Source organism: Ranitomeya imitator, chromosome 2 (genome assembly GCF_032444005.1).
Source record: "Ranitomeya imitator isolate aRanImi1 chromosome 2, aRanImi1.pri, whole genome shotgun sequence".
Lineage (NCBI taxonomy): Eukaryota > Metazoa > Chordata > Amphibia > Anura > Dendrobatidae > Ranitomeya > Ranitomeya imitator.
In genome coordinates, this window is record NC_091283.1 from 558,756,015 (window position 1) to 558,774,810 (window position 18,796).

At 44.3% G+C, this 18,796-nt stretch overlaps 1 protein-coding gene across 3 annotated transcripts in view; it reads right to left on the reverse strand.

The window, feature by feature from the left end:
* Window positions 1-10,688: 10,688 nt before the first annotated feature.
* Window positions 10,689-18,796, reverse strand: part of RECQL5 (RecQ like helicase 5) — a 109,430-nt gene continuing 101,322 nt past the window's right edge. For all 3 annotated transcript variants that reach the window (XM_069752031.1, XM_069752032.1, XM_069752033.1), the window contains exons 18-20: window positions 17,149-17,406; window positions 15,539-15,614; window positions 10,689-11,883 (exon numbers count right to left, since the gene is read on the reverse strand). In XM_069752031.1, coding sequence (XP_069608132.1) covers window positions 11,783-11,883; window positions 15,539-15,614; window positions 17,149-17,406 — 435 coding nt within the window. In that variant the 3' untranslated portion in view covers window positions 10,689-11,782. The remainder of the gene's footprint in view (window positions 11,884-15,538; window positions 15,615-17,148; window positions 17,407-18,796) is intronic.

Below are 18,796 nucleotides of genomic sequence, written 5' to 3' on the forward strand. Positions count from 1 at the left end.
TTGACATTTCTGTCAACTTCACTGGCAGGTCCCTCTCCTGAAGAGTCTTAGTCAAAGATTCTGACCAAGACATCATGGCCTTAGCTACCCATGTTGCCACAAAAGAGGGTAAGAGGGCTGAACCTGAGGCCTCAAAAACTGAACGAGCCAAACTTTCTATAAGCCGGTCCGTAGGATCCCTAATAGAGGAGCTGTTGGGAAGGATAAGTGTGGTAGAGGCCAAGTGAGAAAACGGAGGATCTACCGAAGGGGATTCTGCCCATTACATCGCTCAGGAGCAAAACGGTGTCTTGCCTTCAAGGCTTTTTGACCTGAAAAACGTCTGTCCGGACGTTCCCGGTGACGCTGGACCAAGTCCTCAAACTCAAGGTGAGAAGAGAAAACCCTATGAGACTGCTTGGCCCTCTTGAATGATACCTTGTGACCCGAGGTCAAGGCGGGTTCGTCTTCTACTCCCTGGGTCTGGTTGGTGGCCTCAATTAGGCTGTCTACTGAGCCCTGGAAACCAGGTGTCTCCAAATTAAGGGACCCCTCAGAATCATAGTCTGAACAGAGTTCACCGCTCTCTGCTGGGGAAGGTGAACGAGAAGAACTCCAAGATGCAGATGCACCTGATGGAGCGGGAGATGCTGTGAGGGTTAGCTTCCCCCGCGTCTGCCTAGTGCGAGCACGGCCCCTGCAGGCCGAAAGCTCTTGAGAGTCGGAGGATCTCTCTAAGGCAGGCGAACCGCTGTCCCTGACTCCAGCCGGGGTCTGAAGGGATGGATTAAGTGCTCAGCATAGAGCGCCGGATAAATGTGATCCTAAACGTTATGTAAAATGTTCCCAACTTAATTCTCAAAAAAAAAAGGACATCCCCACTCAGGACCGTCATCTGTTACTGGAAATATAGGGGGCTTACACGTTACTGGTAGTACAAAAGTTTTGGAAAAGGGAAATGGCTCCTCACCCTCCAAAAGAAATTCAACAAACTCTCCGCTCCCAAATCCAAATGCCCCCTTTCTTCTGAGCCCCAGTGTACCTAAACCACATATAGCATCCACGTTTGGCATTTCTGAAGCGATGAGAACCCGCCTAACTTAGGCTACTTTCACACTTGCGCCAGAACGGGCCCGTCGCAATGCGTCGGGCTGACGTACCGATGCACGTTGTGAAATAAATGAACAACGGGGGCAGTGGATGCAGTTTTTCAACGCATCCGCTGCCCCATTGTAATGTCCGGGGAGGAGGGACGGAGTTCCGGCCGCACATGCGCGGTCGGAAATGGCGGACACGTCGCACAAAAAACGTTACATGTAACTATTTTTGTGCCGACGGTCTGCCAAAACACGACGCATCCTTCGCACAACGGATGTGACGTGTGGCCACACATCGCAATGCGTCGCTAATGCAAGTCAATGGAGGAAAAAACGCATCCTGCGGGCAACTTTGCATGATGCGTTTTTTCTCCAAAACGACGCATTGCGACGGCCGTCACACAACGCTAGTGTGAAAGTAGCCTTAAGGGTGCATGTCTTCAGAAGCACGGGCTGGCCATAACGTACTGGTGACTGCAACATACTGGTCACTATTACGGCAGTTTGCAATTTTCATTGCGGTTTGTTTCTGGAAAATACCCATGGAGTTAAAATAGTCACTACTCCTGTAGATAAATTCCCAATGGGGTATAATTTCCAAAATGATGTCAATTGAGGGGGAATTCTGATATTCTAGCAATTAGGGGCTCTGTATATGGAGTCCGCAAACTGTTCCAAGAAAATCTGTGCTCCAGAAGGCTCAGTCCCTCCCTCTCCGTATGGCTAAGTACCCCACATTTGGGGTACTGCCACGTTCAGAATTATTGTGGGACTATTTATGGTGCCATTTTTACCCACTTCTTGTGCGAAAATGTAAAATCTGGGGCCAAAACAAAATTTGGGTGGTAAAAAGATGAATTCATTGAGATGTGTAGCTTGTAAAATGGGGTCACTTATGGGGGGTTCTGCTGTTTTGGCACCTCATGGGCTCTCCCAGGGAATTATGGCACCTGCAAACCATAACAGTAAAACCTGGAGCTCCTTGCCTTCTTGTTGTGAATTTGCTTTTTGGCTCCCTCTAGTGGTTACTAGTTTTTTGACTCTGGTTTTTCTGTCTTTCCTTTTATCCGCACCTGGGTCGTTAGTTAGGGGCGTTGCTTTATAAGCTCCCTGGACACTCAGTTCTATGCCTGGCAACGTAGTTATCAGAGCTAATCTGCTGTGCTCTTGTCTACTGATCCTGGTCCGGTTATTCAGCTAAGTCATTTACTTTGCTTTTTGCTATTTGTTTTTGGTTTTGTATTTTTGTCCAGCTTGTTCCTAATCTGTATCCTGACTTTTGCTGGAAGCTCTAGGGCGCTGGTGTTCTCCCCCCGGACCGTTAGACGGTTCGGGGGTTCTTGAATTTCCAGTGTGGATTTTTGATAGGGTTTTTTGTTGACCATATAAGTTACCTTTCTATATTCTGCTATTAGTTAGCGGGCCTCTCTGTGCTAAACCTGGTTCATTTCTGTGTTTGTCATTTCCTCTTACCTCACCGTTATTATTTGTGGGGGGCTTCTATCCTGCTTTGGGGTCCCTTTCTCTGGAGGCAAGAGAGGTCTTTGTTTTCCTCTACTAGGGGTATTTAGATTCTCGGCTGGCGCGAGTCATCTAGGATCAACGTAGGTATGACCCCCGGCTACTTCTAGTGTTGGCGTTAGGAGTAGATATATGGTCAATCCAGTTACCACTGCCCTATGAGCTGGATTTTTGTATCTTGCAGACTTCCACGTTCCTCTGAGACCCTCGCCATTGGGGTCATAACAGTTTGCCAGGCCTATATTAAATGTTTAATGCATTGCAAAAGAGGGATTATAAGAAAGAAGATTCTGAGTTTTTTTTCTCCTCTCTCATTTTTTTTTTTTTTTTTTTTCTTCATCCCCTTTACCTCAGAGTGGCTTATGCTTGCTGCAGACATGAATGTCCAGACCTTGATTACAAGTGTGGACCAGCTGGCTACTCGTGTGCAGGGCATACAAGATTATGTTATCAGAAGTCATGGGTCAGAACCTAAGATACCGATTCCTGAACTGTTTTCCGGAGACAGGTTTAAGTTTAGGAATTTCAAGAATAATTGTAAATTGTTTTTGTCCCTGAGACCCTGTTCATCTGGAGACTCCGCTCAGCAAGTAAAAATTGTTATTTCGTTCTTACGGGGTGACCCTCAAGATTGGGCTTTTTCGCTGGCGCCAGGAGATCCGGCATTGGCTGATATTGATGCGTTTTTTCTGGCGCTCGGTTTACTTTATGAGGAACCCAATCTTGAGATTCAGGCAGAAAAGGCCCTGCTGGCTATGTCTCAGGGGCAGGACGAGGCTGAAGTGTATTGCCAAAAATTTCGGAAATGGTCCGTGCTGACACATTGGAACGAGTGTGCACTGGCCGCTAATTTTAGAAATGGTCTTTCTGATGCCATTAAAGATGTTATGGTGGGTTTTCCCATTCCCACAGGTCTGAATGATGCTATGGCACTGGCTATTCAAATTGATCGGCGATTGCGGGAGCGCAAGACCGCAAATTCCCTCATGGTGTTGTCTGAACAGACACCTGATTTAATGCAATGTGATAGAATCCTGACCAGAAATGAGCGGAAAATTCATAGACGCCGGAATGGCTTGTGCTACTACTGTGGTGATTCTACACATGTTATCTCAGCATGCTCTAAACGTATAGCTAAGGTTGTTGGTCCGGTCACCGCTGGAAATTTGCAACCTAAATTTATTCTGTCTGTAACTTTGATTTGCTCACTGTCGTCTTATCCTGTCATGGCGTTTGTAGATTCAGGTGCTGCCCTGAGTCTTATGGATCTGTCATTTGCTAAGCGCTGTGGTTTTACTCTTGAACCATTAGAAAATCCTATTCCTCTTAGGGGTATTGATGCTACGCCATTGGCAGCAAATAAACCGCAGTATTGGACACAGGTTACCATGTGCATGACTCCTGAACACCGCGAGGTGATACGTTTTCTTGTTTTACATAAAATGCATGATTTGGTTGTTTTAGGGCTGCCATGGTTACAGACCCATAATCCCGTCCTGGACTGGAAGGCTATGTCAGTTTCTAGTTGGGGCTGTCGTGGTATTCATGGGGATATCCTGCCTGTGTCTATTGCTTCTTCTACGCCTTCGGAAGTTCCGGAGTATTTGTCTGATTATCAGGATGTCTTTAGCGAGTCCAGGTCCAGTGCATTGCCTCCTCATAGGGACTGTGACTGTGCTATAGATTTGATTCCAGGCAGTAAATTTCCTAAGGGAAGACTCTTTAATCTGTCGGTACCTGAACATACCGCTATGCGTTCGTATATCAAGGAGTCTTTGGAGAAAGGACATATTCGTCCGTCTTCTTCCCCTCTTGGTGCAGGATTCTTTTTTGTGGCTAAAAAGGACGGATCTTTGAGGCCTTGTATTGATTATCGGCTTTTAAATAAGATCACTGTCAAATTTCAGTATCCTCTGCCGCTGTTGTCTGACTTGTTTGCCCGAATTAAAGGTGCCAAGTGGTTCACCAAGATAGACCTTCGTGGTGCGTACAACCTTGTGCGCATTAAGCAAGGTGATGAATGGAAAACCGCATTCAATACGCCCGAAGGTCATTTTGAGTACTTGGTGATGCCTTTTGGGCTCTCCAATGCGCCTTCAGTTTTTCAGTCCTTTATGCATGACATTTTCCGGAAGTATCTGGATAAATTTTTGATCGTTTATCTGGATGATATTTTGGTTTTTTCTGATGATTGGGACTCGCATGTGGAGCAGGTCAGGTTGGTCTTTAAAATTTTGCGTGAAAATTCTTTGTTTGTCAAAGGCTCAAAGTGTCTCTTTGGTGTACAGAAGGTTCCCTTTTTGGGGTTTATTTTTTCCCCTTCTGCTGTGGAGATGGACCCGGTCAAGGTCCGAGCTATTCTTGATTGGACTCAGCCCTCGTCAGTTAAGAGTCTTCAGAAGTTCTTGGGTTTCGCTAACTTCTACCGTCGTTTTATCGCTAATTTTTCTAGCGTTGTGAAACCTTTGACGGATATGACCAAGAAGGGCTCCGATGTAGCTAACTGGGCTCCTGCTGCCGTGGAGGCTTTCCAGGAGTTGAAACGCCGGTTTACTTCGGCGCCTGTTTTGTGCCAGCCCGATGTCTCACTTCCCTTTCAGGTTGAGGTGGATGCTTCGGAGATTGGAGCAGGGGCCGTTTTGTCGCAGAGAGGCCCTGGTTGCTCTGTTATGAAACCTTGTGCCTTTTTCTCTAGGAAGTTTTCGCCTGCCGAGCGAAATTATGATGTGGGCAATCGGGAGTTGTTGGCCATGAAGTGGGCATTTGAGGAGTGGCGTCATTGGCTCGAGGGTGCTAAGCATCGTGTGGTGGTCTTGACTGATCACAAAAATCTGATGTATCTCGAGTCTGCTAAACGCCTTAATCCGAGACAGGCCCGCTGGTCATTGTTTTTCTCCCGCTTTGATTTTGTTGTCTCGTATTTACCAGGTTCAAAGAATGTGAAGGCCGATGCTCTTTCTAGGAGCTTTGTGCCTGATGCTCCTGGAGTCGCTGATCCTGTTGGTATTCTTAAGGATGGAGTTATCTTGTCAGCTATTTCTCCGGATCTGCGACGTGTGTTGCAGAGATTTCAAGCTGATAGGCCTGAGTCTTGTCCACCTGACAGACTGTTTGTTCCGGATAAGTGGACCAGCAGAGTCATTTCCGAGGTTCATTCCTCGGTGTTGGCAGGTCACCCGGGAATTTTTGGCACCAGAGATCTGGTGGCCAGGTCCTTTTGGTGGCCTTCTTTGTCAAGGGATGTGCGGTCATTTGTGCAGTCCTGTGGGACTTGTGCTAGAGCTAAGCCTTGCTGTTCTCGTGCCAGCGGGTTGCTCTTGCCCTTGCCTGTCCCGAAGAGACCTTGGACACATATCTCCATGGATTTCATTTCTGATCTTCCGCTATCTCAGGGCATGTCTGTTATCTGGGTGATATGTGATCGCTTCTCCAAGATGGTCCATTTGGTTCCTTTGCCTAAGCTGCCTTCCTCTTCCGATCTGGTTCCTGTGTTTTTCCAGAACGTGGTTCGTTTGCACGGCATCCCTGAGAATATTGTGTCAGATAGAGGATCCCAGTTCGTTTCCAGGTTCTGGCGATCCTTTTGTAGTAGGATGGGCATTGATTTGTCGTTTTCCTCTGCTTTCCATCCTCAGACTAATGGACAGACGGAGCGAACCAATCAGACTTTGGAGGCTTATTTGAGGTGTTTTGTCTCTGCTGATCAGGACGATTGGGTGACATTCTTGCCGTTGGCTGAGTTTGCCCTTAATAATCGGGCTAGTTCCGCCACCTTGGTTTCGCCTTTTTTCTGCAACTCTGGTTTCCATCCTCGCTTTTCTTCAGGTCATGTGGAGTCTTCTGACTGTCCTGGGGTGGATTCTGTGGTGGATAGGTTGCAGCGATCTGGAATCATGTGGTGGACAACTTGAAGTTGTCACAGGAGAGGGCTCAGCGCTTTGCCAACCGCCGCCGCGGTGTGGGTCCCCGACTACGCGTTGGGGATTTGGTATGGCTTTCTTCCCGCTTTGTTCCTATGAAGGTCTCCTCTCCCAAATTTAAACCTCGTTTTATTGGTCCTTACAAGATATTGGAAATCCTTAATCCTGTATCTTTTCGTCTGGATCTTCCTGTGTCGTTTGCTATTCACAATGTATTTCATAGGTCCTTGTTGCGGCGGTACGTTGTGCCTGTAGTTCCTTCTGCTGAGCCTCCTGCTCCGGTGTTGGTTGAGGGCGAGTTGGAGTACGTGGTGGAGAAGATCTTGGATTCTCGCCTCTCCAGGCGAAGACTTCAGTACCTGGTCAAGTGGAAGGGCTATGGTCAGGAGGATAATTCCTGGGTGGTCGCCTCTGATGTTCATGCGGCCGATTTAGTTCGTGCCTTTCATGCCGCTCATCCTGATCGCCCTGGTGGTCGTGGTGAGGGTTCGGTGACCCCTCACTAAGGGGGGGGTACTGTTGTGAATTTGCTTTTTGGCTCCCTCTAGTGGTTACTAGTTTTTTGACTCTGGTTTTTCTGTCTTTCCTTTTATCCGCACCTGGGTCGTTAGTTAGGGGCGTTGCTTTATAAGCTCCCTGGACACTCAGTTCTATGCCTGGCAACGTAGTTATCAGAGCTAATCTGCTGTGCTCTTGTCTACTGATCCTGGTCCGGTTATTCAGCTAAGTCATTTACTTTGCTTTTTGCTATTTGTTTTTGGTTTTGTATTTTTGTCCAGCTTGTTCCTAATCTGTATCCTGACTTTTGCTGGAAGCTCTAGGGCGCTGGTGTTCTCCCCCCGGACCGTTAGACGGTTCGGGGGTTCTTGAATTTCCAGTGTGGATTTTTGATAGGGTTTTTTGTTGACCATATAAGTTACCTTTCTATATTCTGCTATTAGTTAGCGGGCCTCTCTGTGCTAAACCTGGTTCATTTCTGTGTTTGTCATTTCCTCTTACCTCACCGTTATTATTTGTGGGGGGCTTCTATCCTGCTTTGGGGTCCCTTTCTCTGGAGGCAAGAGAGGTCTTTGTTTTCCTCTACTAGGGGTATTTAGATTCTCGGCTGGCGCGAGTCATCTAGGATCAACGTAGGTATGACCCCCGGCTACTTCTAGTGTTGGCGTTAGGAGTAGATATATGGCCAACCCAGTTACCACTGCCCTATGAGCTGGATTTTTGTATCTTGCAGACTTCCACGTTCCTCTGAGACCCTCGCCATTGGGGTCATAACACCTTCTGAGCTTTGCTCTGTGCCTGAAAAGTATTTCCCGATTACATGTAGAGTATTGGCACATTCAGGAAAAAATGGACCTCAGTTTGTTGTAAAAAGAAATTCCTATTAGCCCTTAGAAAAATTAAAAACTTGGGGTTAAAACAACATTTTAGTGGTATAAATGTTATTTTTTTCTTTCTTCACCACACAATGGTATAAAATTCTGTGAGACACATGTGGTGTTAATATGATCACTGCACCTATAGATGAATTCATTGGAGAGTGTAGTTTGTAAAATGAGTTCACATATAGGGGATTCTGTTGTTCTGGCACCTCAGGGGCTCTGCCAATGTGACATGGCACCCTCAAACCATTCCAGCAAAATCTTACCTCCAATATGGCGCCTCTACCCTTCTGAGCTTTTCACTGTGCCTCAAAAGTAGTATTCCCCCACGTATTGGCGTACTCAGGAGAAATCGCACTGCAACTTGTATAGCGCAATTTCTCCTGTTACCCTTATGAAAATGAAAAGTGTGGGGCTAAAATAACATTTTTGTGGGGAAAATGCGATTTTATTTTCACGGCTCAACGTTATTAACTTCTGTGAGCACCTGGGGGTCCAAGGTGCTCACCACACATCTAAATAAATTCCTTGAGGGGTCTAGTTTCCAAAATAGGGTCACTTGTGGGGGGTTTCCACTGTTTAGAAATCAGGGGCTCTCCAAATGGGACATGACGTCCACCAATGATTCCAGTAAAATTTTCATTCAAAAAGTCAAAAGACGCTGCTTCCCTTCCAAGCTCTTCAGTGCGCCCAAACAGTGGTTTTCTCACTAATATGGTGTATCGCCATGCTCAGGCGCAACTGCACAACAAATTGTGGGGTCCATTTTTTCTCTGTTACCCTTATCAAAATAAAACAATTTGGATCTGAAGTAAATTTTTTTGTGAAAAAAAGTAAAATGTTCATTTTTTTCCCACATTCAAAAAATTCCTGTGAAGCACCTGAAGGGTTAATCAACTTCTTGAATGTGTTTTTGAGCTCTTTGAGGGGAGAAGTTTTTAAAATGGTGTCACTTTTGGGTATTTTATATCATATAGACCTCTCAAAGTGACTTCAAGCGTGAGGTGGTCCCTAAAAAAATGGTTTTGTAAATTTTGTTGAAAAATTGCTCATCAACTTTTAACCCTCCCCTGGAACTTTTCAACCTTTTCCCACATATCATGCTTCAAACATAAAGATACCAAATGTAAATTTTTGGTGAAGAATCAACAAGTGGAACACAATTGTGTCTCCCAGGTGGCCTGTTGCAAACTTTAAACGACACTTTTTATGGATATCTTTGAGAAATGGCTTTCTTCTTGCCACTCTTCCATAAAGGCCAGATTTGTGCAGTGTAAGACTGATTGTTGTCCTATGGACAGACTATCCCACCTCAGCTGTAGATCACTGCAGTTAATCTTTATTTTTATATAGCGCTAACATATTCCGCAGCGCTTTACATTTTGCACACATTATCATCACTGTCCCCGATGGGGCTCACAATCTAAATTCCCTATCAGTATGTCTTTGGAATGTGGGAGGAAACCGGAGTGCCCGGAGGAAACCCACGCAAACACGGAGAGAACATACAAACTCTTTGCAGATGTTGTCCTTGGTGGGGTTTGAACCCAGGACCCCAGCGCTGCAAGGCTGCTGTGCTAACCACTGCGCCACCATGCCACAGTTCATCCAGAGTGATCATGGGCCTCTTGGCTGCATCTCTGATCAGTCTTCTCATTGTTTGAGATGAAAGTTTAGAGGGATGGCTGGGTCTTGGTAGATTTGCAGTGGTATGATACTCCTTCCATTTCAATATGATCGCTTGCACAGTGCTCCTTGGGATGTTTAAAGTTTTGGAAATCATTTTGTATCCAAATCCAGCTTTACACCTCTCCACAACAGTATCACGGACCTGCCTGTTGTGTTCCTTGGTCTTCATGATGCTCTCTGTGCTTCAAAACAGAACGCTGAGACTATCACAGACCAAGTGCATTTATACGGAGACTTGATTACACACAGGTGGATTATATTTATCATCATTAGGCATTTAGGACAACATTGGATCATTCAGAGATCCACAATGAACTTCTGGAGTGAGTTTGCTGCATTGAAAGTAAAGGGGCCGAATAATATTGCACGCCCCACTTTTCAGTTTTTGAATTTCCACAAAAATTTAAAATAACCAATAAATTTCATTCAACTTCACAATTGTGTTCCACTTCACCAAAAATTTACATTTGGTATGTTTATGTTTGAAGCATGATATGTGGAAAAAGGTTGAACAGTTTCAGGGAGCCGAATACTTTTGCAAGGCACTGCAACTTCCTTAAAAAAAAAATTGCTTCCAAAATTGTGCTGATGAAAAGTAGACATGTGGGAAATGTTATGTATTAACTATCGTGTGTGACATATCTGTGTGATTTTAGGGAATGAAAATACAAAGTTTGAAAATGTCAAAATTTTTGCCAAATTTCCATTGTTTTCACAAATAAAAACGCAAATTTTACCACTATCATGAAGTGCAATATGTCACTAAAAAACAACCTCAGAATCAGTGGGATATGTTAAAGAATTCCAGAGTTAATACCTCATAAAGTAACAGTGGTCAGAATTGTAAAAATTGGCCCGGTCATTAACGTGCAAACAATTTTCGGGGGTAAAGGGGTTAAGTAGAATCTCTTTAATTTCTGATTAAACTTTTTCACTATGTATTGAGCCTCACTCACTACCTACTGCTTTCTAACATCCACTACATGAAATTCTGAAGAAATAAAGTACTTCTCTGTTCCGGTGAACACTTATCACGTGTTTACCGACTTCACGATCAGAGCGCAAAGAAAGAAAATAACGAAGTCAAATTGGGAGATCTGAGATTGCATGTGGAAAATGGACACCTAGGATTGTAGATAGCCATTTTTCAGTTCTGTTTATTACATTGCCGCTTTTGTACAGAAACGTATGCAGTAACAAAACACCCTGAAATTGTATACAACAATTTCGATAGATAAATAAAAAAAAAAAAAAATCATCTTTTATTTTATTAAATTATATTCTATTTTCTCCATTAATACACAAGTTATTCTCAGCAGACGGCAACAAGCATTAAATAAAGTACCCTCCCAAAAAAAACAATATACTCATAGGATTCTTTTTTTGTTTTAGAAGGAGGGAGTGGGATAAATCTGTTCAATCAAGGGGTTAAAGTGTAGTTGTTAAAGCATTAAGCAATGGAAAATAGCAGCAGGAACAGATCTCAGACATCACGCAATCATGCCATCATCCCCCACTAGATGGCACTACTGTACATGTGACAGCTAGCAGCACATACAGGGAAGTCCACTTAGGAGTACAGATAACTTCTGTAACTTTGGTTTTAAGAATTTGAAGCACTTGGGTTAGATTGTGGAGACAAAAGAAAGTGATGCATCCTCAACTCCGGTCATTTGCTATGGAGACATGTCAGGAAGAGTTATTGTCAGCAATGGCATAGAGGTCTTATACAATGTAACATGCTTGGGTATGGCTCAGAAAACTGAAAAATACATTATTTTAAGGCAGCGTTCAGACATACTAAAGCTCGAGCCAGTCAGGCCTGCAAATTGAAGACTTGAGTGGCTTCCTACCCTCGTCTGCATTGCGGAGGAGAGCTGGAGCTGCCTGCTATTTACATGCACTAGTCGGGTCCATAAAACAGACCAGAATAGTGCGTGCTGCGATTTTCTCCATGCAGATCATGGCCCATATGGAAAGTTGGCCCTGTGCCTTGGCGCACTATGTATAATAGGATCGTGATGCATAAAGACAGTACATGTATCTGAACGAGTCCTAAAGGAAAAGATAGAGTAGTAAATGGTAATGAATGGTCAGAGCAGCATGTGCGGCTGTATAATAGGTCTCTTTTCCGGGACACTGGCCGCGAGGTAGCCTGTAAGTGCATAGATGTCAGCAGGATTGTCGTATTCAGGCTTCAGGTGGCAGCGTGCAGCAATTCCTGCCATTCAGTGTCGCTCTGACAACTTGCTCGATTCTTAAAAAAGGTCTTGATCAGTCGCTGAGCCTCTTCTTTTACTAAGGGGAAGACAAGAAATAGAATGAACAATATATTATGTATTAGAAAACAATTATAAGTATACCTTATGACATCTTGAATGCAATCAGATTAGGGGATATACCCTACAATATAGTATTCAGGCTTGTGACATCACAAATCAACAGCAAGCAGAGGAACTGAACCTGTGATGGGCATCCGATACATCTCGTCACCCAGGAGTTACAACAGTGAAGACGCTCGGATGGAAATTTTACACTAAACTCTGATAATAAGTTGTGTTTCGCCACTTCCAGCCATACCCTGTATAAAATTGGTTATATGGGCATCCTATTTTTCTCTACAAATAGATGCACTTCACCTTTAAGGCTAGTTCACACTCGCGTTGGGCAAAGCTGCGGAGGGCTGCGTAGTTCCTCCGTTAAGCCCCGCCCACTTACACTCCTCCTCCATTCAGCTCCGCCTACATCTGCATGCGTCCTGCGTACCTACCTTTAACATTGGGTACACAGGCCATGCTGATGTATGCGTCCGCATGTGTCGTTTTGACGCTGCGCCAAACGCAACATGTTGCATTGTGTTGCGGTCGGCGCAGAGTCAAAACGACGCAAGCGGAAGCATCCACATACATCCACATGGCCTGCGTACCCAATGTTAAAGATAGGTACGCAGGACGCATGCAGATGTAGGCGGAGCTGAATGGAAGAGGTGCAAGAGTGGGCGGGGCTTAACGGAGGAAGTACGCAGCCCTCCCCAACGCAAGTGTGAAACTAGCCTAACTCAGTGGCCAAAATATAAACTGTTCAATTAATTAACTTATAATATACTAAATAGTAATGAAAAAAAAACAAATGGTCAGCATTTTAAGGAATTACTTGCAGTCAGTGAATGGAAACATTCTACAGCCAATGGCTAAAAATCAGCAAGCGTAATTTATTTGCTTATACAGCGCTTTAAACAATATCCATGTAAATTAAACACTTAAGGGGAATCTGTGAGCATGCTTTTACTACCTAATCTGTGAGCAGCATGATGTTGGCAAAGAGACCCTGAATCCAATGACATATCACTTAGAATACTGGGTGTGCTCGTTCTGACACAGAGTACTTAGGTATAGCAATGAAGCAGAGCTGAGAAAGCTAGCCCCGCCCACACCAGGCTCTGTATGTACATTATCTATGACAGTGAGCTGATTATCACAGGAAGGGGGCGGAGTTAGACTATGAGGCACTGCTGCTGTAGTCCAGCAATGATAAGCTCCTGTTGCTAAAACAATCAGCTTGATAAAAAAAAAAGCATTACTGAAATCTGTGTTTTAACCTCTACCGCATACGGTCTTCAGATTACATAGCAAAAACCTGCTGACAGTTTCCAGTTAAACACAAAGATATCAGCTTTATTTAGAACGGACTTACCCACTCCAAATAGCAACAATTACAACTTTTTCAGGGCCACAATGTCAGAAAGAGCTAATCCCAAGATTCATAAAAGTAAAAATTAAAGGGGTGTTTCAATTTAGTAATTTATGGCATATACCTAACGATATGCTATATATGTCTATTATACACGTCACATCCCTTTCCCAGATTCCAACTTATCAGGAGAACAGAGGTCTCCTCCTGTAATGTTCACATTTCAGTAAGGAAGGAAACATGCTTATGCAAGTTTCAGAAGCAGCTGAATGTTTTACTAGTCACAGAAAATTACAATGAATGTAGCATCTCCTTACAGAAATGCCACATGAGTGTGCGGAGACCCACATGAGATATGCATGGCCCTGAGGTGGCCACACAGTGCACCATTAGCACTTGCCCATCTCTGTTTCCACCTGTGCACTACTACTCTTCTTCCTAACACGTAAGGAACTACTGGACCCAGAAAAGCAGGTCTGTCACTACATGATTGGGGGCCAAACAGTATCAGGGCTTCATGGGCCACATAATTAGGTCGTTTCCTCATACATCAGAGGTCCCCAACCTTTCTGACATTGAGAGCCGTAGTCATACCAAGATCCAGAGGTTTCCACCACAATGCCCCATTCAGTATTGTCCCAATAACACACTGTCGTATCCAGCTTCAAGCACCTCCTCAGACAGGTAGTGTCATCCTGTCTTCAGATTACTATACTTATCGCCAAGCCCCAAAGGCCAGAAATGCATCCAGATCTGCTGTTTTGTGCAGGGTTACTCACAAAATTCACCACCTGCAGACCTGCCCTACTGCACCAAGGATGCCAGCAGTGCTATGAACGGACCCGGCTCGTGTGAGGTATGTGAGCACAGCTATGGATGAGAAGAAAAGGTACCAGAACCAGGTTAATCATTGTTCTTCTCTCAGGAATGTGTCCTGTTAATGTGCCATACAGGTAGAAACTAGCGCTATCTGGATCATTTCCCACAATACCTAGCACACAGATGGAGTTAATCATTTCTAAAGCCTTAGGGTGCTTACTAGTGATGGGTGAAAGTGCTGGGATAAGGTGTTATTCCATCATGCTCCGGGGCTAACAGTGTCTTCGGTGTGCTCCAAAAATATGTCCCCGTGGCAGCATGTCTCGTAACTGTTCGACAACTGCAACACATGCAGGGATTGGCTGTTTGTTAGGCAATCCCTGCATGTGCTGCGTCTATCGAACAGCTGTGAGACATGCTGCCATGGAACATGAACATAGTATTTGAGTACACCGAAGACACTCGGCTAACACCAGAGCATGCTCAGATAACACCTTATCCGAGCACATTCACCCATCACTAGTGCTTACACACTGCGTTCTGTGTCCCTGTCGGCGCTCACATCCAAAATCACCCTCAAAACAGGGTCCAGATGCATGCGCCGGCGGGGTCAATACACTATAATGGTGATGGCAGAGCGAACGTGAGCTCTGCCATCCACTGTGTATGCCTACTGGAGGCAGACACTCAGACATAGTAGAGTGTATCGTATTCTCCTGAACAAAGAGCATGGTAGAGCTCATGTTCGCTCTGCCGTCACCACTACAGTCTATTGGTCCCGTTGGCGCATGCGTCTGGACCTCATTTTGTGGGGGATTTTGGATGTATGCCCAGATGGGGACACAAAACACAATGTGAAAGCACCCATACTTGACGATACAGTTGTCACCTTTAGATATGAATTGAAAGACTTTTCCTGTTAATAAAAATGAATACACTTCTCGATGCCGATGATAAAAAAAAAATTGACGTCTGGATATAAAACTTTTTAAACTGCTCAGTCTCAGCTTGTGATCTTGTATGCTGAAGTGTCACATGAGCGGCCATCGATGTATTGGCCAATATGTAGTCACTGCAGCCAGCCAGGATTGGCGAGCCCACTCATGGGACATATTCTGTTACAAAGACTTTGCTGTAGGGGGACCCAAACAGTCTGAAGAATTTTTACTCTTGTATTAAGGTGGCGCTGTCTTTATTTTAACAGCTTATGTGATCAGTTGTATCCATGTATACCAACCCAGATTCCAACAAGAGAAGCATTTATTAAGATAAAGTCAGAGTCTAGCCATCTAATGTGGGAAGATGACAATGTAGTATCATACCTTCACCACACCACTGAATCTAAACACTCCTGGTTACATATAGGGCATATGGCAGTCTGTTATATCATAAATGGCACCGTTACATCCATCAACTGTATTCTGTTAGAAAACTGAACATTTACCAGTTTTTCGAAGTGGTGCCTTGTTATCCCCCGCTAAGTGGTGAGACAGCTGCCTTGCAAATGCTTTAAATAAGTCCTGCAATAAAAAAGTATATAAAATGAATAAAAAAAAAAAAATCAGCCCTAGAGATATTCCAAGATTTACTGGTACATTAGTGGCATAGACAAACATTTTCTATACACCATGACCCCAGTGCAGCAGCACATTGGTCAGCTCACAGTGGAGCAGCAATACGAGACCCTTCCTACTGCCGTCAGATTGGTCAGCATTACTCATAGCGTGTATTGGCAGATAAGCTTCCTCTGAGATTTTACAACACTTGCCAAAGAGTAGGGAATGTTGTAAAATCTAGAAATAACCTTTATTTATACTCTGAATCCCCTACAGCTTCACCAGCAGCGCTCAGGTGCTCTTCCACTTCTGTAATGAAGGTGTTCCATCCATCAGATTTGCGACAGCCAATCACAGGCCTCAGCGGTGACACTTGCATGTACGGCCCATGGTCGCTAAGGCCAGTGATTGGCTGCAGCAGTCACGAGAGTGATATATTGGATGTCATGATTGCCAGACCGGCAGGGAAATTAACAGGTCAGTAACTGCCTTTGACACAGTGGACCATTCCCTTAACATGGACAAAACAGAATTCATCATCTTTCCCCCATCTCACGCGACCCCCCCCCCAACGAACCTATACATTACAGTGCATGGCTGCCCACTCTCCTGAGTCCCACAAGCTCGCTGCCTCAGGGTAATCCTTGATGCTGATCTCTCCTTCAAACCTCCTGCTCTGTGGCCTCCCCTCGAACACTCTCGCACCCCTGCAATCTATTCTAAACTCTGCTGCCCGACTAATCCACTTGTCCCCCCGCTATTCCCCGGCCTCTCCCCTCTGTCAATCCCTTCACTGGCTCCCCATTACCCAGAGACTCCACTACAAAGCCCTAACCATGACGTACAAAGCCATCCACAACCTGTCTCCTCCATACATCTGTGACCTCGTCTCCCTGTACTCTCCTGCACACAACCTCCGATCCTCACAAGATCTCCTTCTCTACTCCCCTCTTATCTCCTCTTCCCACAATCGTATACAAGATTTCGCTCGCGTATCACCCCTACTCTGGAACCCTCTACCACAACACATCAGACTCTCGCCTACCATCGAAACCTTCAAAAAGAACCTGAAGACCTACCTCTTCCGACAAGCCTACAACCTGCAGTAACCACCGATCGACCAAACCGCTGCATGACCAGCTCTATCCTCACCTACTGTATTCTCACCCATCCCTTGTAGATTGTGAGCCTTCGCGGGCAGGGTCCTCACTCCTCCTGTACCAGTTATGACTTGTATTGTTTAAGATTATTGTACTTGTTTTTATTATGTATACCCCTCCTTACATGTAAAGCGCCATGGAATAAATGGCGCTATAACAATAAATAATAATAATAATAACAACTGTTACGTCTTTCTTTCAGAACCATTCCTACTCTGGGAAAATGTTGTAAATTAAAAAAAACAAACTATAACTATCAAAATAGAGAGATACCTAAATTCAATTTTGGAAGGTATAATCTACAATTATCTGCAATAACATTTTAAAACCACGCTTACTTTAGATGCAAACTTTCCATCTCGGAAGAAAGGGGTCAAGTATTTCACCACAATGTCGGCTGTCTCTTTCAGGGTCACCACTTTATTCCCAGGTGGCTTCAGCATTTTAGCTGTACCTTCTTTGTCTTTTTGGCAGAGGTTTGGGTCAAAGGTCACCTTCTTTTTCCCTTGCCCGCTACACCCCTTTTCGGCATTGAACAAGATGGAGGATGATTTTTCTTCTATTTTTCGTCTCTTGTGTGCGGATTCCACAGATTTCTGCCAGAACAGAATATCAAGAGATATTAAAACTTTGAAAAGATTCAGATTAGTCCCAATGCTACATGGGATTTCAAGGCAACTTTCAAACATATAAAATTGGGGAGTTTAATAAAAAATCATAATAACTGCCCATATGAATATATTTCCTGAAAGTACATCCCGGAACCATTGTGAAAATGCCACTCTGCATTCATGCCTTTAGGCACCCCAATTCTGCCTGCTTCTTCCTCGTCCCCTTTCGCAGGATCAGAAAGTTACATTTCTAATTCTGCAACCTAACTTCAATGAGTGTTGCTCATTTTTATAATTTGTGGTTGGTGTTATTTAAAAGGTTTTTGGCTTTAAAAATCATAAACTTTGTATTCTAGTGGGAGTAATCATTTGCAGTTGTGCAATATTACATACATCCTTGACTTTGAAATGGTTAATACTATAGCCCTCACAACTTTTGAAAAACAGAAAGAGGGAAAAATTATGAGGGATGCCTAGCGAGCATTGGCAGATTCTGACCATGCCCCTCACCACACCCCAAGGCACGTCCATTTACGGCGGTGGTAGTGAGGGACATTCAGCAGATGCCCGAGACTGCAGGACGTAGACCCAAAACCAGGACTGTCCCACTATATCTGGGACGGTTGAGACTAGAGATGAGAGGATCGATTCACGGGACTCTGGTCTAGGTCAATGGCACCGGGCCAGCGAATCTCTTACCATCGGCCGTCCCTGGTGCGGTTTTTCATTAACCAAGGCCGGAGTGACGTCACCTGTATGTCAATGCTCCTCTCTACTTGAAACCTATGGATTTATTTTTTGTTTATTCATTCACTCATTGATACCTGGCCTTTTTGTATGGCCGTGTTCACATGTTGCATAAATCCTATTATTTTTTTTACGTTTTCCGTAATAACATTTTTTTTTATTATAACCATTACACGTTTGCTGCATTTTTTATGCCTTTCCCCCTTATTTGATGTTTTCAATGCAGATATGAAGCAACAATTTTAAGTGTTTCTTTAAAGGACAGAAAAGCTTTGATTCTGCACTTAAAAGAAGTAACTGCAGTATTTTTAAATGTGTTTTTTTTTTAAGGCTCCACATAGAAGCCTCTGGAGAGAAAAAAAAGCACCAAAACCGCACAGCTCAGCAGCTTCTTTAGACGCACCGTGTGCGCAGTTTTCATGGAATCACATCCACTTTGCCTTGACAGTGAAACACAACAGAAATTCTATGCAAAAAAAGCAGCTGGAAATTGCAGCATTTACTCTACACCCCCTGTAAGACGCTGCTGAACTGTGTGGTTTTGGTGCTTTTTTCCTCTATAAGCTTCTACGTGGAGCATGAAAAAATAAATATGCTGTTACATTTTTAAGTGCAGACTCAAAGCTTT